Source organism: Taeniopygia guttata, chromosome 1 (assembly GCF_048771995.1).
Source record: "Taeniopygia guttata chromosome 1, bTaeGut7.mat, whole genome shotgun sequence".
Lineage (NCBI taxonomy): Eukaryota > Metazoa > Chordata > Aves > Passeriformes > Estrildidae > Taeniopygia > Taeniopygia guttata.
Window position 1 is genome coordinate 9,751,076 of NC_133024.1, and position 27,743 is coordinate 9,778,818.

The 27,743-nt window shown below is 37.4% G+C and overlaps 1 protein-coding gene across 23 annotated transcripts in view; it reads left to right on the top strand.

Moving 5' to 3' along the window:
- Positions 1-27,743, top strand: part of ROBO2 (roundabout guidance receptor 2) — a 1,029,224-nt gene that overhangs the window by 617,811 nt on the left and 383,670 nt on the right. For all 23 annotated transcript variants that reach the window (XM_032751027.3, XM_072936785.1, XM_072936791.1 and 20 more), the window contains one exon: positions 7,623-7,949. In XM_032751027.3, the coding sequence (XP_032606918.3) occupies positions 7,623-7,949 (327 nt within the window). The remainder of the gene's footprint in view (positions 1-7,622; positions 7,950-27,743) is intronic.

Genomic DNA, 27,743 nt, shown 5'->3' on the forward strand with positions numbered 1-27,743 from the left:
GAGCATAGCTCTGGTAGATATTTTATTTCTTAACTTGAACTCTAAACCATACTGCTTTGCAATAAACAAATCGATGTAACTTTCTCATTGAAGCAGTGACTTGTATTTATAACATCACTTTTCACCTGGGGAAAAAAGATTAATCATTCGCCTGTGAATCTATATTCCAGTTTTCAGGGCTATTGTGCTCACTCCTGCTCTCTTGACTGCATCCCTAACATGCTGTTCCATCCCAGGCAGTAGATAAATTTTAAGGTATAGTATGGCTCTGCAAAAAAAGTGAAATGTGACAATCAAATACTTGTACGTGATGAGAAACCAATTAAAGAAAAGTAAATTAGAGTTAAATTGCATTAGGCCTTTATGTCATTTTTGGAATGCTTCCCCTGAAATAATTTCATATAAGGTAAAGGATGCTTATACTGTGGCACTGGATTATTATCCACATTAATAAAAAAACAGAGGGATTTTGTTAACAGTGTTTCTTTAACAGTAGAGTTGATTCCACCTTGTTTAGCAAAGTCAGAGTTTCATACAAGAGAAACTTAATGCAATCAACCTTCCAGTAGGATTTGGTCAATGTTTTAATGACAGGTATTGATCTCTCTTGTCAGCATTTCCTGCTCTCCCTCTTGGCAGACATACTCTATAGGAAAGGTGACTTATCTGCAGGCACATGTCCTGAGGAAGTTAGGATATGTTGTTTAATGGATTAATTTTGCTCAAGGAAAAGCTTTCAGAGGACCTTGTCATAGCTGACACAGCTTTGAACAAAAACCTTACCTTGGAAACAGTTGTATCCCTGGAGTCTTTTCCCATCTGCTAAATCTCAGAAGGGGGGAGAGATTGTAAAGTATAAATTTTCAAAATGCCGTCCTTGCCATGTCACTTTGCCTAGAGGAATGCATATCGAATAATCAGCCTGGTGCCAGTGCACTAGCCTGTATTCCAGTTGAGTTTTCTCATTATCTTGACTTTTTTTCTATGTTACATTTTGTTTGAACTAAGATGTGGCTGACTGGCTCTCTTTTTGAGATCTCAGCTTGCCTTAGTTGATTTTATGCCTAAAAGGGTAGTGAAAGCAACAGACTTATTCGTTACATCAAACAAATGTGTGCAATAAGTGTTTCTGATAAGTACTTCTCTTGTGAAATGAGGCGTACAAAGAAATGGGAAAATGAACAGTGACTGTCCTTCAGTAGATTTAACTAAGTAGCTATGGGATTGTCTTTGTAGAGCCTGCACAAGTCCAAAAAAGAGCTGGAGTCTGGCCATTGGACAGATCTTATGTAGCCAGAAGAGATTCTGCAGACACTTCTGTAGCTGTCCATCCATTTAAAGCACATGATTCTTTTAATTAGGATTTTAATACCTTGCTTTCAGTTTCATTTTTTTCTTAATTGTTGCAGTGAAAATAAACCAAGATTCTAGCATAAAAGAAGTTCTTTGGCATTAAATATAATTTTGGAGTTGTCCTCTCTGTAGAATCAATTGTACACAGGGCCTTTTCTTCCTGCATCTATAGCTTTCTGTTGTAGGAGATTTATTTTTTCCTATCACAGTTTTGCTGTTTGTCTCCTTGATAAACAGTCCTTTTGCGCTGTCTCAGGGAGAACATGTGTTGTTGGCAAACTCTTGGAGGGAATGCATTCAAAATGCTATCAGAGGCATGAAATAACTAATAACTCATATGAGGAGCAGCTGAGGGAGATGGGGCTGTTTAGCCTGCAGAAAAGGAGGCTCAGGGTGGCTTTATGAATCTCTACAGCTCCCTGAGAGTGCAGCCAGGTGGGAGTCAAGTCTCTTCTTCACGACAACCAGCAATAGGAGAAGAGGACACTGTCTTAAGCTGTGCCAGAGGAGGTTCAGGCTGGACAGGAGACATTTCTTTACAGGATGGGTTGATAAACATTGGTAAGGGCTGCCTCGGGGGTGAGGGAGTCATCATCCCTAGAGATGTTAAAGAAATTAATGATGTGGCACTATGATCTAGTTGACAGGGTGGTGGCTGGTAAAAGCCACTTGATTATCCTGGAGGTCTTTTCCAACCTAAAGGATTTTGTGAGTCTGTGATATATTATGAGTTTCTTTCAAGTTCCATTATTGAAACAACTCCTATTGCTCTTGGCAGCACTTTCTTTCTGAATTTAATATACAGTACACCTGTTCAGTGTGACCCGTTAGAATTCCTGAACTGTAAATATTTCAAATGTATGAAAAAATGTAAAACATCACATCCCATTTTAAGCATCCCTTTCACAGCAGTAGCATGAAAAGATTGGAGAGTAGGTAAATATCAAGTATATTAAAGCTATGTGTTTGGAATGTTAAAGGAATCAAAATGAGAGCCTTCAAGAAGGATATAAAAGGATTAGTAGTCTTGGAGGTCAGCTGAGGAAAAGCTTTTTTATATATAGCAAGTGAGGTAGGTAAAAGTTGGAAAAGAGAGATGCAAATAATTGTGATGTCAGATTGGTGACAGGTGCTGATAAAGTCAGAGGGGGGAAGAGAATTTTGAGGACGTTCTTGAAGGCATTTCAGAAATTGTATTATGAAATACCAGCTCAGAGTGTTAACATGTAAACTTATGCAATGTTGTTTTTTCTTTAAAATGGTTCAGTAGTTACAATGCAATTGCTAGCCTGTCTCAACCACCACTGGCCCAGTAGCCATGAATGTTTTGTTGATTTGAGAAACTAGTTAAATGTCTCTGAATTTAATCTGTACCATTGCATTTCTGGTTTGACAGACCATTTGCTTTGTAGCCGCTTATTTAGAGAGTAAGCTTAATAGATTAAACCAATGTTTGGCCTTTATGTGAGGAAAATTAAAACCTGAAGAATGTGAAGTGCAATAAATGAAAGTCTCTTCCTAGAAATTTTGAAAGGTAGTGGAAGACTAAAAAGTGAATTGCCAAATGCCTTTTTCTGTGAGGATTTGTGTATGCTAGACAGAGAGCACATGACCTAATTGAAGCCTTCCAGGCCTTCCCACCTGAAGGGAGCCTGCAAGAAAGATGGAGAGAGACTTTACAAGGCCATGGAGTGACAGGACAAGGGGGAATGGCTTCAAACTGACAGGAGTGGGTTTGGATTAGATATCAGGAATTCATTCTCAACTGTGAGGGTGGTGAGGCACTGGAACAGGTTACCCAGAGAAGTTGTGGATGCCCCATCCCAGGAAGGTTGGACAGAGCTCTGAGCAAGCTGGCCAAGTCATGGCAGGGGGATTGGAATGAGATGATCTTTAGAGACCCAGACCATTCTGTGATTCCTCCTGGGACAGGGATTGCATAGTGACTCTGAGGAAATGCAGCAAAAAGTAATAGAGTATTTATTGACTCTTTGCTTTAGTCTCCTTTCCTGCTTGCACCTGTGTTTCTACAGCAAATCTATTTCATTTATTATTAAAAATTCTTGCATCCAATTAATTTTTTAGGATTATTTGACTATAGGATCAGTGAGGCTAAACTGAAAATATTAGGCCTTCTGCTGATATGCTACCGATGTAGCTGCAACTGTATTGTACACTGGATCCCTGAGGAGACTTGTGAGGAAGTCTGAGCATATAAAAGCAAATCCATGAGGCTCGGTGGTAGTTGCAGAGACAACCTGACTTAGCTGGCACTGTGATGTTGAAGTGGTCAAAATGAGCAAGTGATTGTGGTATTTTATGCTTCCCAAATGAGTAGTCTTGGAAGTGATTCTCAGGGATGGTCTTGTCCAACACGTCTGAATTAAGTTGAAGTAGGATAGTCGAAGAGCAGAGTGTTGATGCCTGAAGTACAATATGCAGGCTACTTTTTTTTTTTTTTCCTCTTTTGGTCAATTTTCCTCACTTTTCTTACTTTATTTCCCTACTTTGATTGGGAATATATAAGTACATAAATTCATAATACAGGAAGGAGAGTGTAAGAAGTGCTTTTGAATATATTTCGTACATGTGCTGCACAGGGACATACAAGTAACTGGAGCATTCTTTTGCTTTTTTTTTGACAAAATGTGTCCCCCAGCAGTCTCCTCTTGCTTGGTTCCAGTATGAGACTGGGCTTCCCCTGCTCAGTGACCTGACCTCAAAAGACACTAGCTGTAACTGCTGCAGAAATTATTCACATAAAGGTGGATATTAATGCAGATGTTCTTTACTTATGAAGTGACAGTTTATGACAAATCTATAATGTCACCAGTTATTATGAGAACTACAGTGTTTCCCATCAGTCAGCATTTATCAGGTCAGCAATAGTCAGTAGTTAGCAGGCTCTGGTATCTGAAAATGAAAGCTGTGTTTGTTAGAGTGACAAAACATTGTATTGCAGTATCTTAGGCATTGTAAGTTGATGACTCGATGTTCAATTTAAAGTCAAGATTAATTTAATCACACTTAAACATGCCACAGCACACCATTAAGCTGGACATGAGCTGGCCATGAGCGCTGAAAGCCTGAAAAGCCAAATGTATCCTGGGCTCATCCCAAGCCCCGTGGGCAGCAGGGCAGGGAGGGGATTCTGCCCCTCTGCCCCGCTCTGCTCAGACCCCACCTGCAGGGCTGCATCAGCTCTGGGCTCCAGCACAGCAAGGACAGGGACCTGCTGGAGCCAGGCCAGAGGAGGCACCGAGGGGAGCAGAGGGATGGAGCAGCTCTGCTGGGAGGAAAGGCTGGGAGAGTTGGAATTGCTCAGCCTAGAAAAGAGAAGGCTTTGGGGTGATCTAATTGTGACCTTCCAGTACCTGAAGGGAACCTAAAGAAAAGATGGAGAGAGATGTTTTACAGGAGCCTGAAGTGACAGGACAAGGGGGTATAATTTAAACTGAGAGTAGATTTAGATTAGATATTAGGAAGAAATTCTTGACTGTGAGGGTGGTGAGGAACTGGAACCTCTTGTGGAATAGCTCCAACAATTCTAATATTGTAGAGATTTTGGTTTTGCTCACCAGTATGTAAATGCTCATATGAAGCCATTGCAGTCTATCATAGGGCTCCTAAACTCAGGGATTGCTCATATACTCTATGCATGCACCAAATGGAAATCCTAGGGGGAGGAATAGAAAAGAAAGCTGTATGGGTAGCCCACAGCTGCCTGCTTAAGATCGTGGTTGTATCTTGCTCTGCAGTAAAAGTATCTTCTGTATCTTCTGCCCAGACAGCTCATGGGGTTATTAGAATTTGTGTTCCTTCTAAATGAGGCTGTACTTGTAAGAGAATTGTGGGGGAGACCATAGTGAAAGAATCAAAACTAGAATTGAACACAACTTGCGTCTGTCTCTTTCTGATATGCAGACAGTGTCTAGAGACAGGCGGTGGAGCCAAATTTCTGGTTTCCTTTGTTATTTCTAAATCAGCATAACCTTTGGGAATGTGTGTTGGTGCTCAGTTTACTTTGGTAGGAGGGAGCTCAGTGCGCTGTATAAACGATTTTGTGTGTGTTTTGTTTCTCCCCTCCTCTAAGTGCATGATGAGGGGAATTCCTTGTAGCCCTGGATAACTGGAGGTGTACCCAGCCATCACAGGTATGTGTGGTCTGACGCCCCCTTGAAACTCCTCCTGAGCCTTTCTCCTTGCACAATGGCATGATCCTGGCCGATCACATCTCAACCCTCTCTTGAGCACAAATTGCTTAACTAGGATAGAGTAAGCACCAGTTTTGTGATAAACATCAGTACTGAAGAGGAAGAATCAGCCCGATTGTGACCTCAGGAGGGGTTTTTAATTGGCTTGTACAAGGTTAAACATTTTATTGGAGGAAGATTTTGAACAGCTTTAAACATGGCCTGTAAGTCTGTGTGGGATATACTTCTAGGAGTTCTGAACACTAGCAACAAATCTTTGTGTACAAGCAAAATAATATTTTGGATTTGTGTTTTGCATCTCTTGCTACTAATTTTGTTACCCTGTATTTATCAAAATTCAGTTGTATCTATTCTGTGTTAAGTCCCTCTCGTGTTGCAGAAACACCTCAGCTTTCCTTTTCTTCCCAATACTGTTAATAGAAATTTCTTAACACAACTGGTGTGGTTTTGTTTGCTTTTTGAGAATAAGCAACTAATTAAGTTGGTAGACTTGTGTCTGGAGTATTGTAAATATAAATGTTTCTAATCAGAGTATGAATTTGGCTTTTTATTCCCATGTGCTGTCATTTATCTTTTAATGGTGATTTCAGTCTTTTTTGATGTTGTGTATGGGGTCATGGACTAGGGTTATTTTTTAGCTGGAGATTCTCCTATTAAATTTTTTTGTCAGTAGAAATGAGAATAAAATATATAATTTTCTTCCAACTATCCTGTAAATCTGTGCTTATCTATAGATTATGTTTTTTTTTCATGTACAGGCATTGCAGATTATGGATTTTTTTTCCTGTTCTGGTAATAGAATCTGGAAGCCACTGAAAGAGCCAATTTATGCAACAACAATGTAACACTTAAATGCAGTGGCAAGCCTTAGTTTAATGACCTAAGTGTTAGTAAAACAGAAGTCCAAAGGTGGATTCACTCTGTTGAATGGATCCTTATGCCTTTCCTCATAACTTTTGCAGTAAATGAGGCATTGAAAATATTTTAAAGTATGTAGAGCCTAGACTATAATTAAGACATTTGCTTTTCTACCACTCAGCAAAACTACTGATCAGAAAATTGAGACAAATGTTTCACTAACCTGCTGAGGCTGGTTTACCTTGTATTTAAGAAGTACAGACCAGTTGTAGCACTGTGGCAGCTCCACTCAAAGGCTTTTCAGGATCCATGCTAGAAAAGATTATTTTTGAGGCACAAACTGCCGTGACTGTTGCAGAAATATTTTTCCAGGCTCATGTAGTCTAATCAGATATGCAGGAGTGGAGAGTGTCTGTACCATTTAATGTGGAAGGAAGTGTTCAAGGTAAGGTTGCATTGGGCTCTGAGCAACCTAGTTTTAGTGGAAGGTGTCCCTGCTCATGGTAGGGGGTTGGAACCAGATGAGCTTAAAAGTCCCTTCCAACCTAGGCCATTCTATGATTTTCTGCCTATATTGTATTTATGTCTATGTGCATGTATGTATACACAAAATCCTGAAACTGAAAATTTCTAAAGTGAGCTAACATTTGAGATTTCCCTTTTGGCTTTCTTTTTTCTTGTTCTCTTTCCATACTGGGACTGTTTGTGTAAAAGTGATACAAAGCATACATGTTAACCTGTAAAGAACTGTTAAGTAATGGGGTGGCAAGATACCGTGGTTTTGGATGTTCTCCTATTGAATCTGGCAGATGAAAGGATGAGAAAGCAGAAGCTATGAGGGGAATCTGGAAGCACACAGTGTTCAGGAAGTAAATGTAAATAGGAAAATTATCAGGGAAAAAAAAAAAAAAGATTGTCATACATGTATGTGTAGGGGATCCTAATCTAAGCACAGTCTGCATCTGGTATGAGTTTGATAACACTATAGAGGGTTATCTCTTAGTTCATCTCAGGTTTTTAGATAGGGGAGTGTCTGATACAGTCTCTGATATCAGACAAAGCAATCTCAGATGCTGTATAGGTTTCTTTTTCTATTTTTTTGAATTTTTGTAACATTAAATGAGTAACTTGCGAGAGCCCTTCATGATGCCTAAAGCACAAATAAATTGTTCTCTCTTCCCTTTGTTCTTTCCTTAGGATCCCGTCTCCGTCAAGAGGACTTTCCACCGCGGATTGTTGAGCATCCTTCAGATGTGATAGTGTCTAAAGGAGAGCCAACTACTCTGAACTGCAAAGCAGAGGGCAGGCCGACCCCCACCATCGAGTGGTACAAGGACGGTGAGCGGGTGGAAACGGACAAGGACGACCCGCGCTCCCACCGGATGCTGCTGCCCAGCGGATCTTTATTTTTCTTGCGCATCGTGCACGGGCGCAGGAGTAAACCTGACGAGGGAAGCTACGTTTGTGTAGCAAGGAACTACCTTGGAGAAGCTGTGAGTCGCAATGCGTCTCTGGAAGTGGCATGTGAGTAGTTTTATTTGTTTTGTATTCTGTAAAACTTCATGATGGCTTTTATGCTGTCACCCAGCACTTGGACACAGCCAGCATCCTGGGAGATAACAAATGGGGATAAGTACAGCATTTTGTCATTAGCTGTTGATCTTAGTCAAGGCATTTTAACATGTGTTTGCTCATAGCAGTGACTGTAGAGAGTAAGTGATTTATACTGAAATGTGTTTCTAGCCAGGGTATAATCATGATTGGCACAAACATGGATTATTCTTCCTCTGAAGAATAATCTAATTCTTAAATGATGTCTAGAGTTGGTTATACTGGAACTAATGTGGAAAAATACCTATCATTTAATCTAAGGTATACTGTCTGTTTCTCTTTATCTCATAATCTGTTACCTCAACAGAAGCAGACAGCATCTTGGTGACTCATGTTCTGTACTGCTGGAAACCTCAATATATACTCCTCAATCATAAATTTGACCCAGGCCTCATTCATTATGTGAATGGCAAGTGAAATTGTTGGCCATTTCTCATATCATCCAGGGCAGTCTTGGTCTTTATCGATTCTCTTTGTCTTAACAGAGAAGTCAACAATGGCATGAGTAGTCTGCTTCCAGTAGAGTTAGCAGATACATTTATTATATTCACAGCAAACAAGCTCATCAGACATAAAATATAATCAGTTGCACATTGGGTTTTTTTGCTGCTTAGTTATATGGGTCAAATCAACACTGATCTTTTTATTCAGAATGTGCATCTTTGCCTATTATTGTATTTTAATATGTTTATGAGTGCTCTCTTCTTGCTGGGCTTGAGTTTTTCACCCGCAGTTCTTCATCTGAAAGTGGTTTCCCTAAAATGTGTTTGAAGTAGGGCTTTAGAACAAATTTTTATTGCTTAGTTGATAAAGAATAGATTTAAGTCCACAGGAGATGGTATGTTGAAAGAGAGGAAGCACAGAAGCGAAATCTTTGTTCCTAATGCAGTCCTCAGACTTTCATAGCTAATATGGTTCATCTTGAGGCTTCTGTTTTCTCAGAAATTGCAGAAAATGCCATTTATAAAATATTTAAATGGCAGAATAAGCCAAGTAGAACAGACATTTTCGCTACATTTCACCTGTTGTAACCTAGATTCAAAACTGTGTCAAACAAAAAATAAAAACAGTTTTAGCACACTATGAAAGCAGAAGTAAATGTGCCAGTAATGCATTACAGAAGGTTTTTCAGTTTTGGTTGGTATTTGGGAGTTGAGGAGAAACCAGTTTAAGGAAGGATGAAATCAGGGTGAGTATTATTAGATAAATGTACTGGATTATTTGCGTCTTTATACATGTGTTTTAACAGTTGAGAAATCCTAAAAGAGAGACCTAAACACTTGAAATCTTTATTGTAATCCTATTGAGATTCAGAATCTCCTGTTGAAGTTCAAAAGATTGTGTCAGTTGTACCTTGAGTCATAAAATTGAAGTGACCGATTAGTTTGAAATTTAAATGTGATGTATATCTTGTCAGTTTTCACTGATCCTTGCTTCATTGGCTATTGTGAGTCTCCATCTTCAGTCTTTGGAGTTTAACTGCTGGTGGCAGGTGAGGCATGAATCATATAAGAGATAGCAGAAAACTTTAAAAATAATAAAGCTATTCTCCTTCATCAGGTATTTTACAACAGGAGCAAAGTGAGTGTGAAACTGAGATCTGAAATCATGGCCAAAGGTTTTGTAATAACATTGTGTTTTTACTGTTTCCATAGCTTTGAAATTCAACTTCCTGAACCCCCCAATTAAAGGGTTTAGTTGTCTAAAGCAGGCTCTCCTATTTCATTTCAACAGTGCTTTATCGTTCGTTGAACAGTACCATGGTTGTGATTACAGAAAGGTCTTTATCAAAGAAAAAAAATGTAAATAATACATACAGGGCTTGTTTACCTAACTTTAGAGATTATGCTGTGATTTTTAAAAGCACATGGCAGTGCTTGGTGTTTATCAAAGGCATCCTTTGGAAGATGAAAACTACGGTTTTTGCTTGGGTTTGAGAAAATTTTTGGTCATAAGTAAAATTTTCAAGTGACTTTCAGGGAAAAGTGGGAGTCTCTTGTTTGTTTAGTGTCAGCATTTCTGAGCTGAAGAAGATGGGCAGGTCTGTAGCAGCCTATTTGCATGCTTGGGAAATGAGTTCCTGGTGACAGGCTGTTGTCAGCACTGAGTCCCCATTCCCCTGTCCTCAACTCCTGCTGGAAAGCTGTTGAGTCACCTGGATGCTGCAGTCCTGTCCATGGGGCTGCACATGATCTGGTCTGACTCGTGCTCTCTGTCATGGTGTTGAAAACTCTTCTTTCCACAGCAAGCCAAGCTGTTTTCATCACCAGGACTCTTGTCCTTTGCTGTCAACAGGGTTCTGGATTATTATCTGACTGTAGGTGGCCTCAGATAGTGCTGAGAGGGGAAAATTGCTGGTTTTCACAGGTTTAAAATGTTCGAAAGTGCTCTTTTAGAGTAAGAAACTGTAGTTGTTTTACTTTGCTTATGGAATTGGCAGTGGCTAATACTGTGCCCTTGCAACTTTTGAATGGTTTATGAAGAAATATCTGTTTGGTTTATATATATGTTATATATATATTAGATGTGTTTGTGCTTATGCATTAATATGATGAATAGTGTTAATTATGATTCATTTTCTTTTATTTTTTTTCTTTACTCCCTCCATGCCATAAAAGCAGTGGGATTGAAAGTCTTCTGATTTATCCATATTTATGTGTAAAGATAGAAGTTAAATTCAGCTGGGACACAGAGTGGTTCAAACCATCTTTAACACAGTCATTTTGCCCTTTGGGTTTTTTTTTTTTTTTGGAGTGAGTGTCTTCAAGTTGCTGAAATTCCTAAGCTCTTTTTTGTTGAGTAACTGTTTACACCTTTCCCAAACATGAATTTAGCTACCAGCCCCTTTACAGGGGTAAACCTTATCTATACATAAGTTACTCTAAATCCATGCCTCTTCAGAGAACATGCATACAGTCTAGGGCAGGTATTTTTGTACTGATGTATAGCCTCAGAAAAAATTGTCCGTGACAGTAAAACAGTGAAGAACTGTGATTTGTAAATTTACTATAAAAACAATTATTAATATATTAATGATGCTTTTAGAATACTTTTGCTTTAAATTTAGAATATCTTCGTTCCTGAAGACATTTAAGAAGAAATAGTTGGTATTTAGAAGAAAGAGTTATTATTTGAAGGCACAGTTTAGGGTTGATATGACTTATTCTATTTATTGTTTTAATGCGTTAATTCATGGTGTGCTTCATGCAGATTAATTCTTCTGTAGGAGCTTCCTCAGAAGGAAAAAATAATCCTAATGATACCAGTCAAAAAAGTCTTCCAAATTATACGTGGCAAAATTCTCATGTAGTGTTTCTGTTTTATGGTTAAATCATTAAAAACAGATGTTCTAGCCTAAAGCCTCTATGAAAAGTTGTATTCAAAAGAGTAGAACAGTTTTCTTTTGGTTTTGTCCATTAGAATTTTTTAATTGGAATTGAACAATTATTAGATTTACGTTGATGTTCAGATTTTCATGGGAGAATTTAGAAGGCGAAGTAAGCTTGAAACAGTTTCATCTTTCACCAAACTGCTTTCGTATTCCAACGCCAGAAGTCTTAAAAATAAAAGCACGTTTTTTTTAACAATGCACCAGTTGAGGCGATCGAAGCTGCGTGGTGCAGTTTTCCAGCGGGAATATCAGGAAACACATTTGCAGCAGTGAGTGTAGCTAGGATTTCATCTGGGAGAACTGGGGCGCCACATGCGAGCGGGGAAGGAGCGCCAGGGTCCCCACGCTGGCCAAGGCTGCCTCTGATCCAGCCGGAGTCAGCAGCAGCCCCCAGGGAGAGCAGCTGTAGCTCCAGGTGTTAAATATGTGACAGCAGCTTGATCTATCGACCACTGTTACAGGGGGCTTTGGCCTAAATGAAAATTCATGAAAAATTGATGAAGTCCCCAGATTATTTTTTTCCCTTTTCCTTTTGCAGTGCTGTGCCAATGCAGCGAGGAGAGATTAAATGAGGTGTTGAACGCTTTAGTGGCGAGGAGGTTGTGGTTCAGAGGTCAGGGGGGAGGGGAAATAAGACCCATTTTCTACCTTACTTTCCTTTAAAAGCAAACATGAAGCTTTTCAGATTAGTTAGGATTTGCTGCCATTTTAATGTAATAATAATAAAGCTCAGGGATATTCACAAATAGGATTCTTTTCTGCATGGGTTAGGAGCATGTGGGTTGGTGCAGAAAATAGTGGAAGCCTGAGTCATAATTCAATTGGAGAACCAGAAATAGATTGAATTTTGTAATGGCAGTATAAATTTGGGCTTCCATCTTTCTGAGTCTCCGCTTGAACTGAAGTCATTTGGAGAAAGAAGAGGTCTTGCATTATTTATATGCCATAGATTGCTAGGATAGCAGGCTTTGGAACACTCTCTAAACATAATGATCCTGTTTGTGTTAGAGTCAACACTGAATTATGTTTTTATCTGTAACAAGAAAGGTTATAGAAGTACACTGAGTTTAGTGTGAAGTCATAGGTGTTCTGCAAAGCAAGCCTAAGCTGCATCTTAAACATGGGAGACAGTAATTTTACAAATAAACCAGATATATTGAAATGTTCAGTGAATAAAGGTTAAGAGATAGATGCTATACAATCACCTTTGCATCATAATGCTAGTGGCTATTTGCTGGAGCATGTGCAAAAGGCTGCAATATGTTCATAATAATGGAGTTAATAATTTCCTATGAGATATTCAGAGTGAAAGAAGAGCACAGTGTATGTGACTGTAAAATGGGTGGATAGTTTTTCTCATCTAGTTTCTATTTTATGTATGATACTAAAACGTTATTAATTTTGTTACTGGTAATTTTAAAGTCTGATTTGCTCTGAGGTTGCTTTCATATGAGGAGAGCATGTCCTGTTACTTATCTCTCTTGCCCTCATCCTTTTAAACCAAGTATGAAAGGCTTTCTGTCTGAGTTGGCACTTTTCTGCTCTCATCATGACAGAATAATTATTGTAGAAATTGGAATGCTGGAGACTGTGGTCTGGTCTATGAGCAATATCAGGACACTGAAAAGCATAATGTTTTTTCTTATCATGCTTTTTCTCTGAGAAGAAATTTAACAAATCATGGCTACTGTCACAACATGCTTAAGAAAAATTAAATTCCCCTTGAAGAAGAGAACAACTAAAATTGTATCTGATTACATAATCTGGGAATAGGTAGATTTCATAAAATGGTGTGAATACCTTAAACCTTCTCTGTACTTTTGAAGCTTGCAATAAGCAATTTCTGTGGACTTTTCCATGGGTTAGGATGGAGCCAGTGGGAACACCATTGTTTGAAAACATTACATAAAATTGCTTTTCTGTATAGGGCATTAATTCTCAGTCACTTGTAGAAATTAAAGAGGTTACTAAATATAAATGAGTGAAGACACATCAGATAAACCAAAACCTGACTTATTGCAAAGTTTTCTTTGAACAAAAAAAAAAAAAAAATAGTTCTGCTTATTTATTTTATTAATATTGGTGTTAGTTGAGTGTTTTTATTTCGTCTGAATTCACCTAAGACAAGAAAGCTACATATTTGAGAGGGTGTGATTTTTGTTCCAATAGACAGAATAAACTAGAATTTTTATGAGGGAGGTGCTCTTCATCAGGACAACCTAGATTCTGTTGCTAACACATTTCTCACTAGCTGTTTAACTTTGTGCTACGGCATTGATGCCTTCCACGTGGGCAGAAGTTGTGCTTCCCACCATCATCCATTAGGATTTAGACAAGTCATCACATTGCTACGTCTTCATTTCTTACCCTTTGAACTCTACCCATATTTAAAGGCTAAAAGAGCTAAGGACTTCTTACATTTTAAGTAAATCCAAAGGTATTTAAAATTCTGTCACTCATAATATCAAGCGTACAATGCCTGCAGGTTTCTCCAGGCCTTCTTTTTGTTCTCCTTTTTCTAATTTTTTTCAAACTGTGTTCTTATAATAATTTTTTTTTGGTACACATTTGCAGCACAGTGAATACTAAAGAAAGACAGATACAGATGCTCATACAGAACAAGCAGGCTTAGGTGCCAGAAGACTTTTTGTTGTGAGCACTTAAACTCAGTTGATTATGTGTGCCTAGTGAAAAATTTCTTTACCAGCTGGAAGGTGTTTACACTATGTGAATTAATACTTGAGAATAGGTTAATAAGTTTCTGCAATGTGCTCTTATGCACTGTGTGTTCACACAGTCCATATCATCCCCAATATCCCTGCAGCAGAAATCGTTCTCACAGCCAGAAAGGATTAGAGATGATTTTTGTAGGATATCTTATTTATCTCTTGGGTTCTGCCCAGGACCTATCCTTTTTCCCCACCTAAAAGAGAACTTGTCTTACGTTTTTAGAAGGTATTTGCAGTTGATCTGGTTCTGCTTTTAATAATTTCTTGCCCATTCCTCACTTGATTTTTTTATCGGCTTCTTTCTTCCCCTTAACTTTGATTTGATTTTTTAAAATCAAAAGTGTTTACATCACTCTGAATGCTCTACCTGAGAAAACGTTGACAGCAAAGGAACAACTGAAGACTTCACAGAAACCTTGAAAGAAATCAGCACCTGATTGATCTGTTAGTGGGTGCATCATCACGTGCTGATTTTTTTTTTTTTTGGTTGACATTTCTCTGGTTTTTTTTAGTTCATATGGGAAATGAAGGAGAACAAGATAATATTGAATTTTTACAACTCTTCTCTTTGCTCGGGAGCCAATAAGCACTATTTGAATGTTAATTGAAATATTAGCTATTGGCATATGCTTCATTCATGATATTTTAGTCTGTAATGTCAGGCTTAAAAAAGTACTCATTTGAAGCAATGCTCAGACTATGCCTTTGCAATGTTTCGTGATCTTAATTCTAACAAGGTTCAGTACTGTGGTAATTGGCAGTAATTATCAGGATGAGATTGGTGGATGCTTTATGTATACACATCTTTGTCTCTATTTATATATATTAATATAGATTTTTATTCTGATAGTCAGCCTATTTTTTGAAGAGACCCTTATCCTCCTTTTTTTTCCCCTTTTGTCTTTGTTCAGACATGAACTTCCCTTACTCTTAGAGGACTAAAATTTAAACATGGCTTTGCTGCTGCTTCAGAAGTTCCCACAGATTTTATACTTCATATGTTTCTAATAAGTGGAATTTATGTGGGAAATGAAGTGGTGGTTTTGTTCCACATTTCTTGCTTGAATTTTTCAAGTGGCAGTGATGTGAATGTGTACTGATAGTTGGGAAATGGCTTCATTGTGATAGAGAAGGGAGGCGTACACTGTCACTTTCTGCTGTCTCATAGATCTGTTTGCCACTGTACAAAGGGATGTAGAGTTGTAAAGAACTGGAAGTCCTGGATCGCTGAGTTCCTATATTCTGCACAGCTGTACTTGGTAATTCCATTCAGAAACATTTCAAGCTGCAGGCTGAAAAGCAGTTTGATTGCCTTTCCCTTCATCCTCAAGCTTGCTCCTTTCCATTTCTCTTAAAATCCTGTCTTGGAACTTATGTATTCTAATGGTGAGAAAAATAATTTTCATGTTTCCAGTGTAAACATAAACATGCTTGATTTATGCTAGTTCTTGTGATTTTGGAGCACCTCTCCTATGAGGAAAGGCTGAGAAAATTAGGATTGTTCAGTCTGGGGAAGTGAAGGCTCTGGGGAGATATTAAAGCAGCATTTCTGTGCTTAAAAGGGACTTATAAGCAAGATGGGGAAAGACTTTTTAGCAGTGTCTGCTGCATTAGGACAAGGAGTAGTGGTTTTAAATGACAAGAGGGTCAGTTAAGAGTAGATACAAGGAAGAAATTTTTTGCTGTGGAGGTGGTAAAGCCCTGAAACAGGTCAGGTTCAGATTCAAGGTCAGGTTGGATGGAGCTCTGAGCAACCTGATCAAGTTGAACCTGTCCATGCTCATTGCAGGGGGTTGGACTAGATGACATGTAAAAGGTTCATTTCTTCTCATACTATTCTATTATTCTATGATCTAAATTTTCTGTAGTTGTTTTCTCTCCTTTGTATTTATAGACCACCGTGGGGTCCCACTCATCTCCACTACTTTTAAGTTAAACAAGAAAAGCTTATGAGTTTACTTGATATTATTTGTTTGATCCTAGTAGTCATTCATCACTTGTTCTAGTCTGCATATGTTTTCTGAGACATGAGTGGGTAGATTGCATGTAATACTTCAAAACTTGAATGCTGTGCGTGATGAACTAATGTTAATAACTATCTTCACTGTTCCCTGATTGATCAGTCCTGTGATCAGGTTTAACTTTTTATAAGCCTTCGGTAACTCATAGTGATTCAATATCAGTCAGACACAGATCTTTCTCTTCTGATGTAATTTGTAACAGATGAGCTATACTGTGCCACAAACCTCCCTGTGATGGGTTTGATAGAATATGGCCTTGCACTTTTTGTTATTCCACTTCAGTTAGTGTCTCCTATACTAATTTTCAGTGTCATCCCATTCTTCCCATCTAATGATCCTCCTGTTGGGTCCTGCTGGGTTCAGTGACTAATCTTGTATGCCAAAAGAGATGTTGGCCTTGGTGTTCAAAATTGGCAGTTCCTTAAACCACCTGCACCTTGCTGGAGGACTTATCTTCTACTAATTGGACTCAAACCTGCCTGTTGCTCCCTTCATATGCAAAATCATTTGATGAAATAAATGAGAAGGAAACAAGTTTCTGTCAGCCTATGAAATGATTACCGACCCAGCAAGGTTGAGAACATATAAACATTGCTTGTGGGAAGGAAGTAGTTTCTTTCTGTTGTAATCTTAAAACAAACCATACATGAGAACCTGAGGAAAAATATCCCCAGTTTAAAGTGGATAAATTGAGAAACAGTCTTGCAAAAGATATTGTACTAGCAAAGCTTGGAAATATTTTTCAGGTCATAGTGTATACAAAAATTCCCCATCTGCTGACTGTTATAATCTCATAAAGCTGACAGACAGTAGGACGATCATTTTGTATTTTAACAGTGATGAATGCCAAATGGAACTTTGGGTGTGTTTAGAATGTGAGAAGTCCTGTGTTTTCTCCAGAGCAGCACTGTTGACATAGTCATATACCATGTCTTTTATTTCACATGGGAAGCAGTGGCATAATGAGGCACTGGGTCTCACGAGTTTGTTCATTTAGTGCGATGGTGCATCTTGGATAGTGAAAAACCACTGATTTAGAGAATACATGAGGTGTTTAAGCTCATGTGTTTGTAGCTTAAGCACTTTAAATGGCTCATTCACCTCATGGATTCTGGACAAGTACAATTCTTTTTCTTGGCTGGAATCCAAAAAAGGCACAGGTAGTGGAAAACCTGGAGTAGTTGAAAGCACTGTCACTCTAAGCACTGAGATGTGTGTTATCTTTCTTATAAGATTGTCTTTATGAAAAAGATGCTTGCATAGATTTAAGCTTCCTTTATTTTTGTGCCCCTTGCTGTTCTCTTGAAGTATGTAGTATGAAATTTAGAATGTTTTAAAATTAAGTTGATAACAAAGCCCACAGGAAAGCACAATCTGGGTGTAAATTTGTGGTTGTTGAAGCAAGCTGGAAAGTTAAAACTTTATAATGTTTGTCAGAATAGTTTTTCTTTTTAGCAAATAGTTTTTCTTTTTAGTTTTTCTTTTGGTTACTAAAGAGTAAATGGCAAAAAAATTAACTTGACTGTTTTCAGAAAGTATTTGCTTTTGTGTTCTACTTACATTGTTTTTAACTCTGTTTTCTCATTTTTATATATTTCTTTTATGTTTCAAACTTAGAATCAGCAACTAGAAGTCACGTTTTTCTCAAGTAGTCTAAATCTTGTTGTTCATTCAGATTGTTGGAGGAGTACTTAAGTAGCCTGCAGTCTGGAGGCTCAGCTGGGAAAAGTGATTGAAAGCACTGAAGATTTGTACCTCAGAGCTCCAGGTCCCTCCCTTAGCATATATACAATTCTTATTGTACTGTAGAAGCAACTTAAATACCTGCTTCATACCTGTAAATTCCTCTCATACAGATGACTGTCTGGAAGTCAGTGGTGGCAATACTGAACATCAGTCATGTTTTCTTTGAGACTCAGAGCCATCTGTTTGAAGCCATGTATCATGTTGATTGCCCAACCACAGATAGAAGCCAAATATTTTGATTGGTAGCATGATATCTTAAAAATATGAGGGTAGTATGATATTTTAAAAATATGATGGATATTCTTCATTTTATTTGACTTCTTCTGCCTACTGTAAAAAAGACAGGTGACTTTCTTCATGGTTTTATTAAGATTGTGTTCCTATTTGAACAGTATCTGATCCTGAACGTATCAGTTACCAAATTTTGGACTTCTTAATAGATGTTTATATGTGTTATATAAACTTTGATTGTATCAGTCTTACTGAAAATTGTGGAAATATGAGTCCTTGCTCCCACCCTCCCCCTTGGGAGCACTTACTAGAAATAAACTTCTCAGAAAATGGACCATAAAGAAAGAAGTTGCAGCAATCCTAACAAAAAGGTTTCCTTTGTCTTTAAGACATTGATATCTTATAGAAATGCTTCAAAAAGCAAACCAACCATCTGAAAAAAAAATCAAACCCCTAATCACTACCATTGCCCTCCTGCCACGAAAAGAAAGAAAGGCATAAAAACATAAAAATGGATCTGCAAATTATTGTAGAACTACTTCTTTCCCTGCCAGTGACATTAGTCTAAGTGATGTCTACACTGAAGCCTATGCTTTTACATTTTTTGGAGAGACTGGGACAGAGCCCTGTTATTGTTTTTCTTTTTTATCTGGGTTTTCTTCTCAAATAGCTTGGTCAGATAATAAGGACTTGTTTAATCTTCCTTGAATATAAGCTTGTCTTTGACTGTTCGCTATGTAATTTGCCTGCTAATTTTCATATTCATCAAAGTATTTTGACTGGCTACCATAAATACACCGGGTGCATATGTGCTTATGTGTCACTTTTCTCATTATACACCTGCATTCTAAACAAATGAGAACTTGGTTAGATCAAATTTATGCTTTTAATTGCAGTTCTGCACATGTGCTTAAAGATGGCTAATAATACTAATTCCCATCTTGCTTGGAAATAATTTCACTTTTTCAGAATGGTTTATTGTGAGGTGGATGTAGAAAGCACAAGTTCAGAGCTATAAGAAGGGAACAGTTTTGTATCAGTGTGTGATGAAGTTCCTGCCAGTGACAAATGGAACAGGTGAACAAACAGGATATAGTGTGCAAAATAGTTATGAACAGCATAACTATTTGCTAAAGTTATGGGAATAAAAACTGTCAAAATTGTACTGAATATTGTCAGTATTGTTTAGGACCTTAGCAGTATACAGCTATTTAACTATCATATGTTATAGATATTTAATTTTATATATATAAATATGAGTATGTATATATGCATGAAATATGTATATCCATGAAACACATATATATTCTAAACACAAAGCTTTTAAAAATTAAGATTTATCATGGATGCACATTAAAATTCCTGTGTGATGGACAGAGTGGGAGTTTGTGTCATCTGTGCTGTCTGTGCTTCAAAGAGGCTTCTCTGTCAGGCACACGGTGTCACAGAATGCTAGTGGGATGAAATGTATTGCCCTCCACTGTCACTGTGTACTAGAGCCCGTCTGCAACATCATGTGCTCTTTTTGCTCTTTCCATTAGTTACAGCAGAAATATTAAACTGGCATATTTATTTTCTGTTTTTTTCGTTTTTTAGTGGTTCTTTCTTTTGCCTGTGTGCTGCTGCTTGATACCTGCCAGCTATTTTTAAAGAAACTTTTTTCCTTTTTTCTTTTTATAACCAAGTAGACTAAAACCAGCTCAAAGCACTGTGTGAGTAAGGATTTATACTTCCTTCCATGTGTAGCATCAACTGCAGGGAATATGTGTATGCTTGTGCCAGCTGTTTTCCACATCTATCCCAAGCTCCTTGGTCGAGGTGACCTCTGAAGTGCCTGCTGCAGTGAGTGATGGAGTTATTGAGATTCAGAGACAACCCTGACCCTGACCCCCTTGTGGCCTTGGTTTCACTCATCCATCTTCCAAGCCCCACAGGCTGTGATGTGCTGTGTGGAGACAGGATTAAACAAGTGTGAATAAACAAGTTCAAAGCTTTCTGTCATGGCTGCCAACACAGAACATCAGGAGAATGAGACATTAATAACCCGGTGCTGGGCAGGCATGTTGTTTTGCCATAGGAACACCTGGGGAAAGTACCACTTTCTGTGCAATCAGGTTTTTGCGTGCCAAGAAAAGTTTGCTTAAGATTTCTGTGAAGGGTGCGAGATTTGTCCTGCCATTCTTCTTAGTCATGAAGCTGGCAACAGTCAGACCAGAAAGGTGCTGAAAAGGCTTCTATGGAAGCATCCTTTGCTTGTATTGTGTTATTTGGGCTATGATTCATCAGAAGTGATTGGAGGGTTGGGTTTTTTTGTAGTTTTGTAGTTTTAACCTAATCTGTTTACAAGAAAAGAGTTGCCGGAATTATTTTCTTAAGGATAATCTTACAAGATCTGTTTTGTATTTTGTTGTAAACAAAAATTTTATTCTATAGCACTGTTTAAGGTTGAATCTGTCTGTGGGTAAGTTGCTGAGATAAGATTGCTTGTTGGTACAGTGGTTTAGGTAGTGTCTATCTTCCCTTTGTCAAGACACTCATTTCACCCTGTGGCACTTTCTGATCAGTTGACTAGTCAGTGATTAAATACATTTATTTAGTTCAATGGGTCAGAGATGTTGAGGTGGTTAGAAAATTACTGATGGATTATCAGTTTCATCACCTCTGACATCCAGCCTTACCATAGTTCATCATCTGAGAATTCATAACACATTTGCCTGAGCAGTAACATGCTCGGCTACCTGTGTGATCATGGATCTAGGAGCTGGCAGTGTTGTGCTCAGGCTTGATAGGACAGATGTCACAGGAATTAGAAGGGCATAATGTCTTTTTGTGATAAACACACTTACTAAAAAAAAACTACTGCAGAGTGTTCTCGGGCCAGTGGCAAACATAGGAAATTCCAAAGCTGTAATGCACTGATTTTTGTCTTTCTTGGAGCATTTTAAGAAATTAAAGTGCTTTTTAAAAGGAAAGAAGCTCTGGCTTTAGCACTTCTGGACACTTATCAGACGGAAAATGTGCAGTGATTTTTGAAGTCTGAAACTGGCAAATTCATATCAAAGCAGTTATCTTTTTAGAGACCTATTAATATCATCCCTGTTACACAGTAAATCTCATTATTGTTGTCTGACAGCCTATCTAAGATTAGGGGAAATTTTATGGAGACTAGTCCTGGCGCAAGCCCAGTTGGAGGTGCCACACATTGTACTTCCAGGTTACAAAACATTTATTTTGGATCAGTGAGTTGTTGGTGCTCCCATGTTAATATTTTTATTTTCAAAAACCTGTGTGTGCCTACAAGGAAAAAAATCTTGATGTCAGAAAGTGAGGTATGAAACTGAGTCCTTCCTTGCTTGATTTAAAGCAGGTGAAATTATGCAAGTGGTTTCAATCTTATGGTAAGAAGTTTCTTCATAAATAATAGAACTAGCACCAGCTTCTTAGCCCAAATATCAAGTACATATCATATACTATAAAGGAAGTATAAATGGACAGGATTTGCTTAGAAAACAAGTCAAATAAACCCTGGATCCTAATGATTAGGAAAATTATGAAAATTAGCAGGAGAAAACATGTCTAAAGAAAAAGTATCAAACATACTTTGTTTTACTGCTGGGGTTTTTTGTTCTGTTTTTTCTCTTCCCATGGCACTTGTAATATGATTTGCATTCTTATGTTGAGAATGAGGCAGATTTATCTAATACTCTTGGGCTGTTGACATCAAAGATGAGAATAATGCTGGTTGCAGTAGTGAAGTGAAATCTAAGACGGCAAAGATGTTTCAAGTTATTTGTTGACATTCTTCAAGGTACAAAGTGGTCCAGACAACAGAGCCAGTTGACTGTGTGTAGATTTGAGCAAATATGACTTTTAATCTATATTCTATTGGACATCATGAGATGTGATGAGAGAGTTTGGAGGGAAACCTCACTTTTATTAATTGAAACCTAATAAAGTTTCCATGTTGGGGTTATACCAGCTTGTAACAAATATCTTGATGGAAGTAAATTGTTAATGTTTTGCACTTGGCGTGGATATAATGTTTAAGGTTCAGGGAGTTGCAATCCGTAATTCTTACAGTTCTTAATCTGTGAGTTTTACGTCTGGAACACTTAAGAGCCTGTCTTTTTTCCTTTTTTACTTTTTAGTTTTTTTTAGTACTTAATTCCTATCATTCTTTTGAATCATAAGCAACTTTAAAATCCATTTAATATAGCAGCTCCATAGAGACATCTTTTCATTCCATGTAGTTTACAAGTATGACATTTGAAACCTTTAATGTTATGTTCAGCCAAGGGGAAAAGATACTTTGAGAGGAGGTAAATTGATTGATTTTTATATTTTTTTCCAGAGGATTAAACTACAATTTTATTACTAGTACTGAAATTGAAATCAGGCCTAAACCTTACATTCAGTGCTTATATCAGTTAACCAATGAATGGATCTTGTGCTAACATCTAAAGATTTTGCATGAGTTTAAAAATAAGATCATTATGAAAATAAATCTGAATTAAAACTTTTTATAAACAAACTGCAAAGGTATTTTTTTTATTTTATTCAATTTGCCGTGGAAAAGTACTTACTAGTACACATTTTTATTTTCTCCTTTTATTTAATATTTGTCCCAGGTTTGATTAGGATGAAAGAGAAAATGCAATGGTTTCGATTCTTCCCACTGCTACTGATTTTAGGCATTACGACCCTTATTTTACAAACTATTGGGCAATACTCTTTATCCCAGAAGAGTTTGTGAGCTGGGTGTGCTGCTGGTGTGAAATGCCCCAGTAATGCTGGCTCAGGAGGTACCTGTGGGGCACTGTGCTCCTGTTGATACAAGAGCTGTGTTTGCCCGCTGGATCGGAGCAGTGTTCATCCATAGGCAGGGCTTTATACACGAGCTCTTCTTCTGGCCCTGAGAGGCTTCACGTGCTATGGCTCCTTGTTTTATTAATGCAAAAGTACCTTGGCTTTTACTGTCTGCTTGATTTTTCTTTTGCTAAGGTTTTGAATAAACTGAGAGGGGAAAAATGATAAGAAGGCATTAATCTAGAGGGGATTATCCCAAAGTGTTGGAAGAATATATGCAGTACTTGAAATGACTTTTAACCCAAATTTGACATTTGACTTGCTTAAGAGTTGATAATATCCTTTTGAGATCTCTGGCTTATAATCAGCCTCATTAATTCTTGTGACTTCTCTTGTTTCTTTTTATTGACACATAAGATGTGTTATTTTAGAAAATGAATTCCAGTTCTTTGTCACAATTCCCTGTTATAAATTAAGTAAGGTTAAACTACTACATATGCTCAGAATATGACAATAGTTCTGCTCTTTCACTGGGGGAAGCATGCAGGAATTATCAAGTTAGACCCTAGAATTTGCATCAATTGTTGTGATGTCAAAGCTGCCATATTAATATTCTTAGATTTCCATTTCAGTGGTTAAGGATAATACAGATCAATCTAATGAGGTTTTAGGTACACTAAGTACTTCTTGCTTTTACAGCAGTATGGTCTTGAGTTAAAAATAAGCTTTTTAAAACATGTAGTCATAACTGATAGAAACTCCTAGCTTTAAATAAAAAGGGAATTTAAACAGGAGGGAAATTAGGTATGTAAGTTTTGTCTGATTTTCTTGAAACTGAACACGTTCATTGTATTGAGAAATAGTTTTTGAATCTTTACGTATTTGTAGACTTTGTTTTGAGAAAATTTTTAGGTAGCCTTAGGTGGGCTTAAGAATGAAAGCTGTTTTCCAAAAGAGAACAATCTGTGACAGTTATTTATTGGGGTGGATGATGCTCATTGCTCTAGTATCTAGGTGCATTAATGTATTTTCCTAACTAAATACTGAGAAGAAAATTCTGAAAGCTTCCTAAAAGCAGATGCAGTGCTTACATTGTTAGATTTAGAGCTGAAAAAATAAAGACACCTCAAATTTATGCTGAGAGGGTGAAAGCTTTATGGTCTAACTCATGTTTTTGTTCAGTATATTGTGCTTTATTAACATTGCAAACCTTAAAGTAGATGCAAAAGAAATTCTTGTGATCACTTATCCTGACAGCACAATGGTCTGGTGAAATAATGCCACAAACCATGTCTAACAGGTTTAAAGTTGAACGCAGGTGGCCTGTATTTCCTTTTTCCTAACTCTGCTCCCTGTTACAGGCTCGGAGGCTGGGATGAGGCTGCATTACTGCCTGTGTTCTATGTAGGCAGCACAGACAAAAGTGCCCAAATGTGGACACTTTGGTGGTGGCCAATCAGGAGCCACAGGGACTTTTGAGTGTAATTACACTCAAAAGGAACCAGGAATGGAGAATCAAGCCATGTCTCCTTAAAAGTAAACTGTGAGCAGTTTAATGAAAAAACTGGCCTAATCTAGCTATTCTATCTAGTTTATAAGCAATTTAACCCCTCTTTTTCCTTCAGAATTCCTGTGGAGGTGCTTTTGAACAGAAGAGCAGTTTTACTACAAGAAATTGTCATTTTTAGACAATACATGGACATATATTATATTATTTTAAGTCTTTCTTTAGAGATTTAAGAGTGTTCCCGTGTACAAGATAGTTACCTTGCTGCTAGGTGTTTTTATTAGTGGGCAAGATTTTTTTTTTGATCCCTTAACATTTTTAAAGATTCCTTCCAAAACTTCATAACACAAAAAGAAAGGTGTGTAAGGATAAACCAGAAGTTATTTTGTCTCCTTATGGCACATGTGTTTGAAAACTAATGCAGTGTGATTTCTACCAATTGACATTTCCTTCCATAGCATCTAAGAAATGAGCTAGTTCAAGATTCCAGGCCTATCTTGAAAAAGTTTTCATTTGAGTGAAAGGTCAGTTAAAGGTTAGAGATGTGTGGAAGCAGAAGGAGGGTGATTTGTCCTGATTTTCTGTTTCTGGCTCTTCGTGGCTTTTGGTTGCCTTACATGTTTGAGAGGCACTCATGATTCCTGTCAGGCCAGATCTACGCTGCTCATAGAAATATCAAGTCTTGACTAATTTTCTGGGGTGCTTGAGAATGTCTTAGGCTGCAGGCCTCCATTTGAATACTCTAAGTTAGCAGAAAAAAAGCAGGGCAGATTCACTTCCTATGTTACTGTTTTATGTAGGGCTGTTCTTAATTTGGATGTGGCAGGGGCGGCTTTGTAATTTACTTGTTCCTCTATGTAATAATTTACTTAGCAAGGTTTCTTTCTCTTTGTGCAAAATGTTTTTGTGTTTGCAAGGAAGAAATAAAATCAGAACTGATGACTTTCTAGCAAGCGGGCTACTTAATTATTTTTTCTGTAACATCTAAATATGATCTGAAGCGCCTTATTAGACGTGGTCTCTCTGTACATGCACTATTCACCTGTTTTGCACTTTTCACCTATGTCTCAGCAATGAATGACCTGTTATTTGTGTCTGTGCTCACAGTTTCACCCAGGCAGCCAGTAACAGCTGATAAATTATCCTTAGATCTTGCCAGAGAATCCAATGTATGTTAACAACCCTGCAGAACTCTGCAAACTCCCATTTAATAATGAACAAAACACAAAGGAATGTATGGCTCTTTCTGAGTCTTCATCTTATGAAGGTTCTCTTTTCCACTGAAACTCCTGATCTTTTTCAGTCCTCAGATGGGAAAGTGCCTTTAGCTTCAGTTACCCTAATACAGTTTCATTCTTGAATTTTAAAGTTAGAAGTTAAGTTAAAATGCAATTAATCTGAACCATGATTTTTTGAGATGTATGTGTGGCTATGTATTTAACATAAATGCATTTATTTGTATAGCTGTGTTCTCAAAATACTCAACTATAGTAATCTATGTCAACTGCTTAGATTATTTCTTCTTCTTAACCATAATGCATACTGTTTGGAGTTGTTGTAGTTCAGCAAAGAAAATAAGAGTACTTATACTACAGTGAAAGAAATACTTAATTTTTTTTAGGAAACAAATGCCTTTTGCCTTTTTGGCCCCTACCTCAAGATACTGATGAATCAAACCACGTTGGTCAGGATCACTGAGTATCACTTGGTCCTCTTCCCCTGTGCAGAGATATGATCCTCAGCATGGATTTCAACAGCTCTAAAGAAAACCAAAAAAAGACATACAATCCTTTGAAAACTTACCCAATGGCAAATTACTCTTATGAAACCTTACCAGGGCCATAAAACTGGCAGTGTGACCTCTGTGTGTCATGAAGAAACTTGGTCACATTCATCCACGTGGTTCAACCTCAGCACAGCAAACAAAGTGTTCCTTTTAAAAATTGGCTGTGGTCTCTGGAGAAGGGAAATCCTGGAGACCACCGTGAAGTTGAAGCAAGGCTTCCTATTGTGTATTCAGCTTCCAGCCATTGTACACATTTGACCCCCAAATGACAAAATAAATGAAAGCTGCTCTTCAAAGTAATGCAATCAGTTCAAAAATATTGTGCTAATAAAGTTATAAATTCTAATGGAAAGATTTATGGCAATCCATTTAGTTGTTACTAGGTTATTTGTGGCAGACAGATGCAGAGTAACCTGATTAGAGTCAGCATTGTGATGACTTGTAGCTGCAGAGGGGAAAAAAAGCTTTAAACCATTGTCATGGCCCATTCTCTGAGATGCATTTGGAAGCTTATTTGAAAGAAAATATATGACTTAAATGTAGTTTTGCAGCTGCCTCAGATAAGTTGGCCCAAAGAAAGTGCCAAAATGACTGGCAGGTCTTTCTTTATCTAAATTTTAATTTGTAACTCAATTTTGCTGATGAATTTAGGAGAAATTAAATTGAAACACTCTTTTCAATATAATTTTTCTTCCCATTCATTCTAAATTTAATATCTCATGTTGGGGAAAAAAGTCTTAATTCAGTTAATAACAGAAATGCTGTTAAGGAGCTCATTCTTTTGGATTTGATGAGCAAGCTTTGTGAAAATATGCTTCCTATATGAACATACCCTTGAAAAATGTTTAAGCAGGGCCTTTATTCATGTATAGCTGTGTAGTTTTAGTTGCCGGGGAACTTAGATTTATTGGAGTCAAATAATAGTTTCATAGAAGCTACAAAGAGAAGGACCCTAGTTACTGGTCTAGTACACATTCCTAAATTTAGTATGTTAAAAATGGGCATGGTTTTCTTACTTTCCTTTATATATATATTCTTGTATTTACACCTTTCAAGTTATTCTACAAGTGAGAATCTGTTCAGTTTTGTATTCAATTTATTTGATCTGTTTATCATAAACAGGGTTAATTGGTGATAAGGATACAGTTTTGTATAATCAGTAATAAAAGGTATCAAATTTTTGAAGAATACCTTAATAATGTGCATTGCAAAACAGCTCTTGCTGCTAACTTCAGTCACTTGAAGAATTTGGTACAATAAAGCAGTAAGATGATCCAAGTTAAGGTTTATTAGTGAGTTCTGGTCTTGGCCATTCTGATTAATACAGAACTTTTTCTGTAATATGTCAATTTGTTATATTTGAAGTTATAATCAAAATAGATTTAGTCGTTAACAGCTGTCAAAGGGAAGTACATTGACAGAATTAGTTTTGTATTGGGAGTTAAATAATTCTTATGGCTCCAACCTTACAGAAAAAGTACATTTATTCC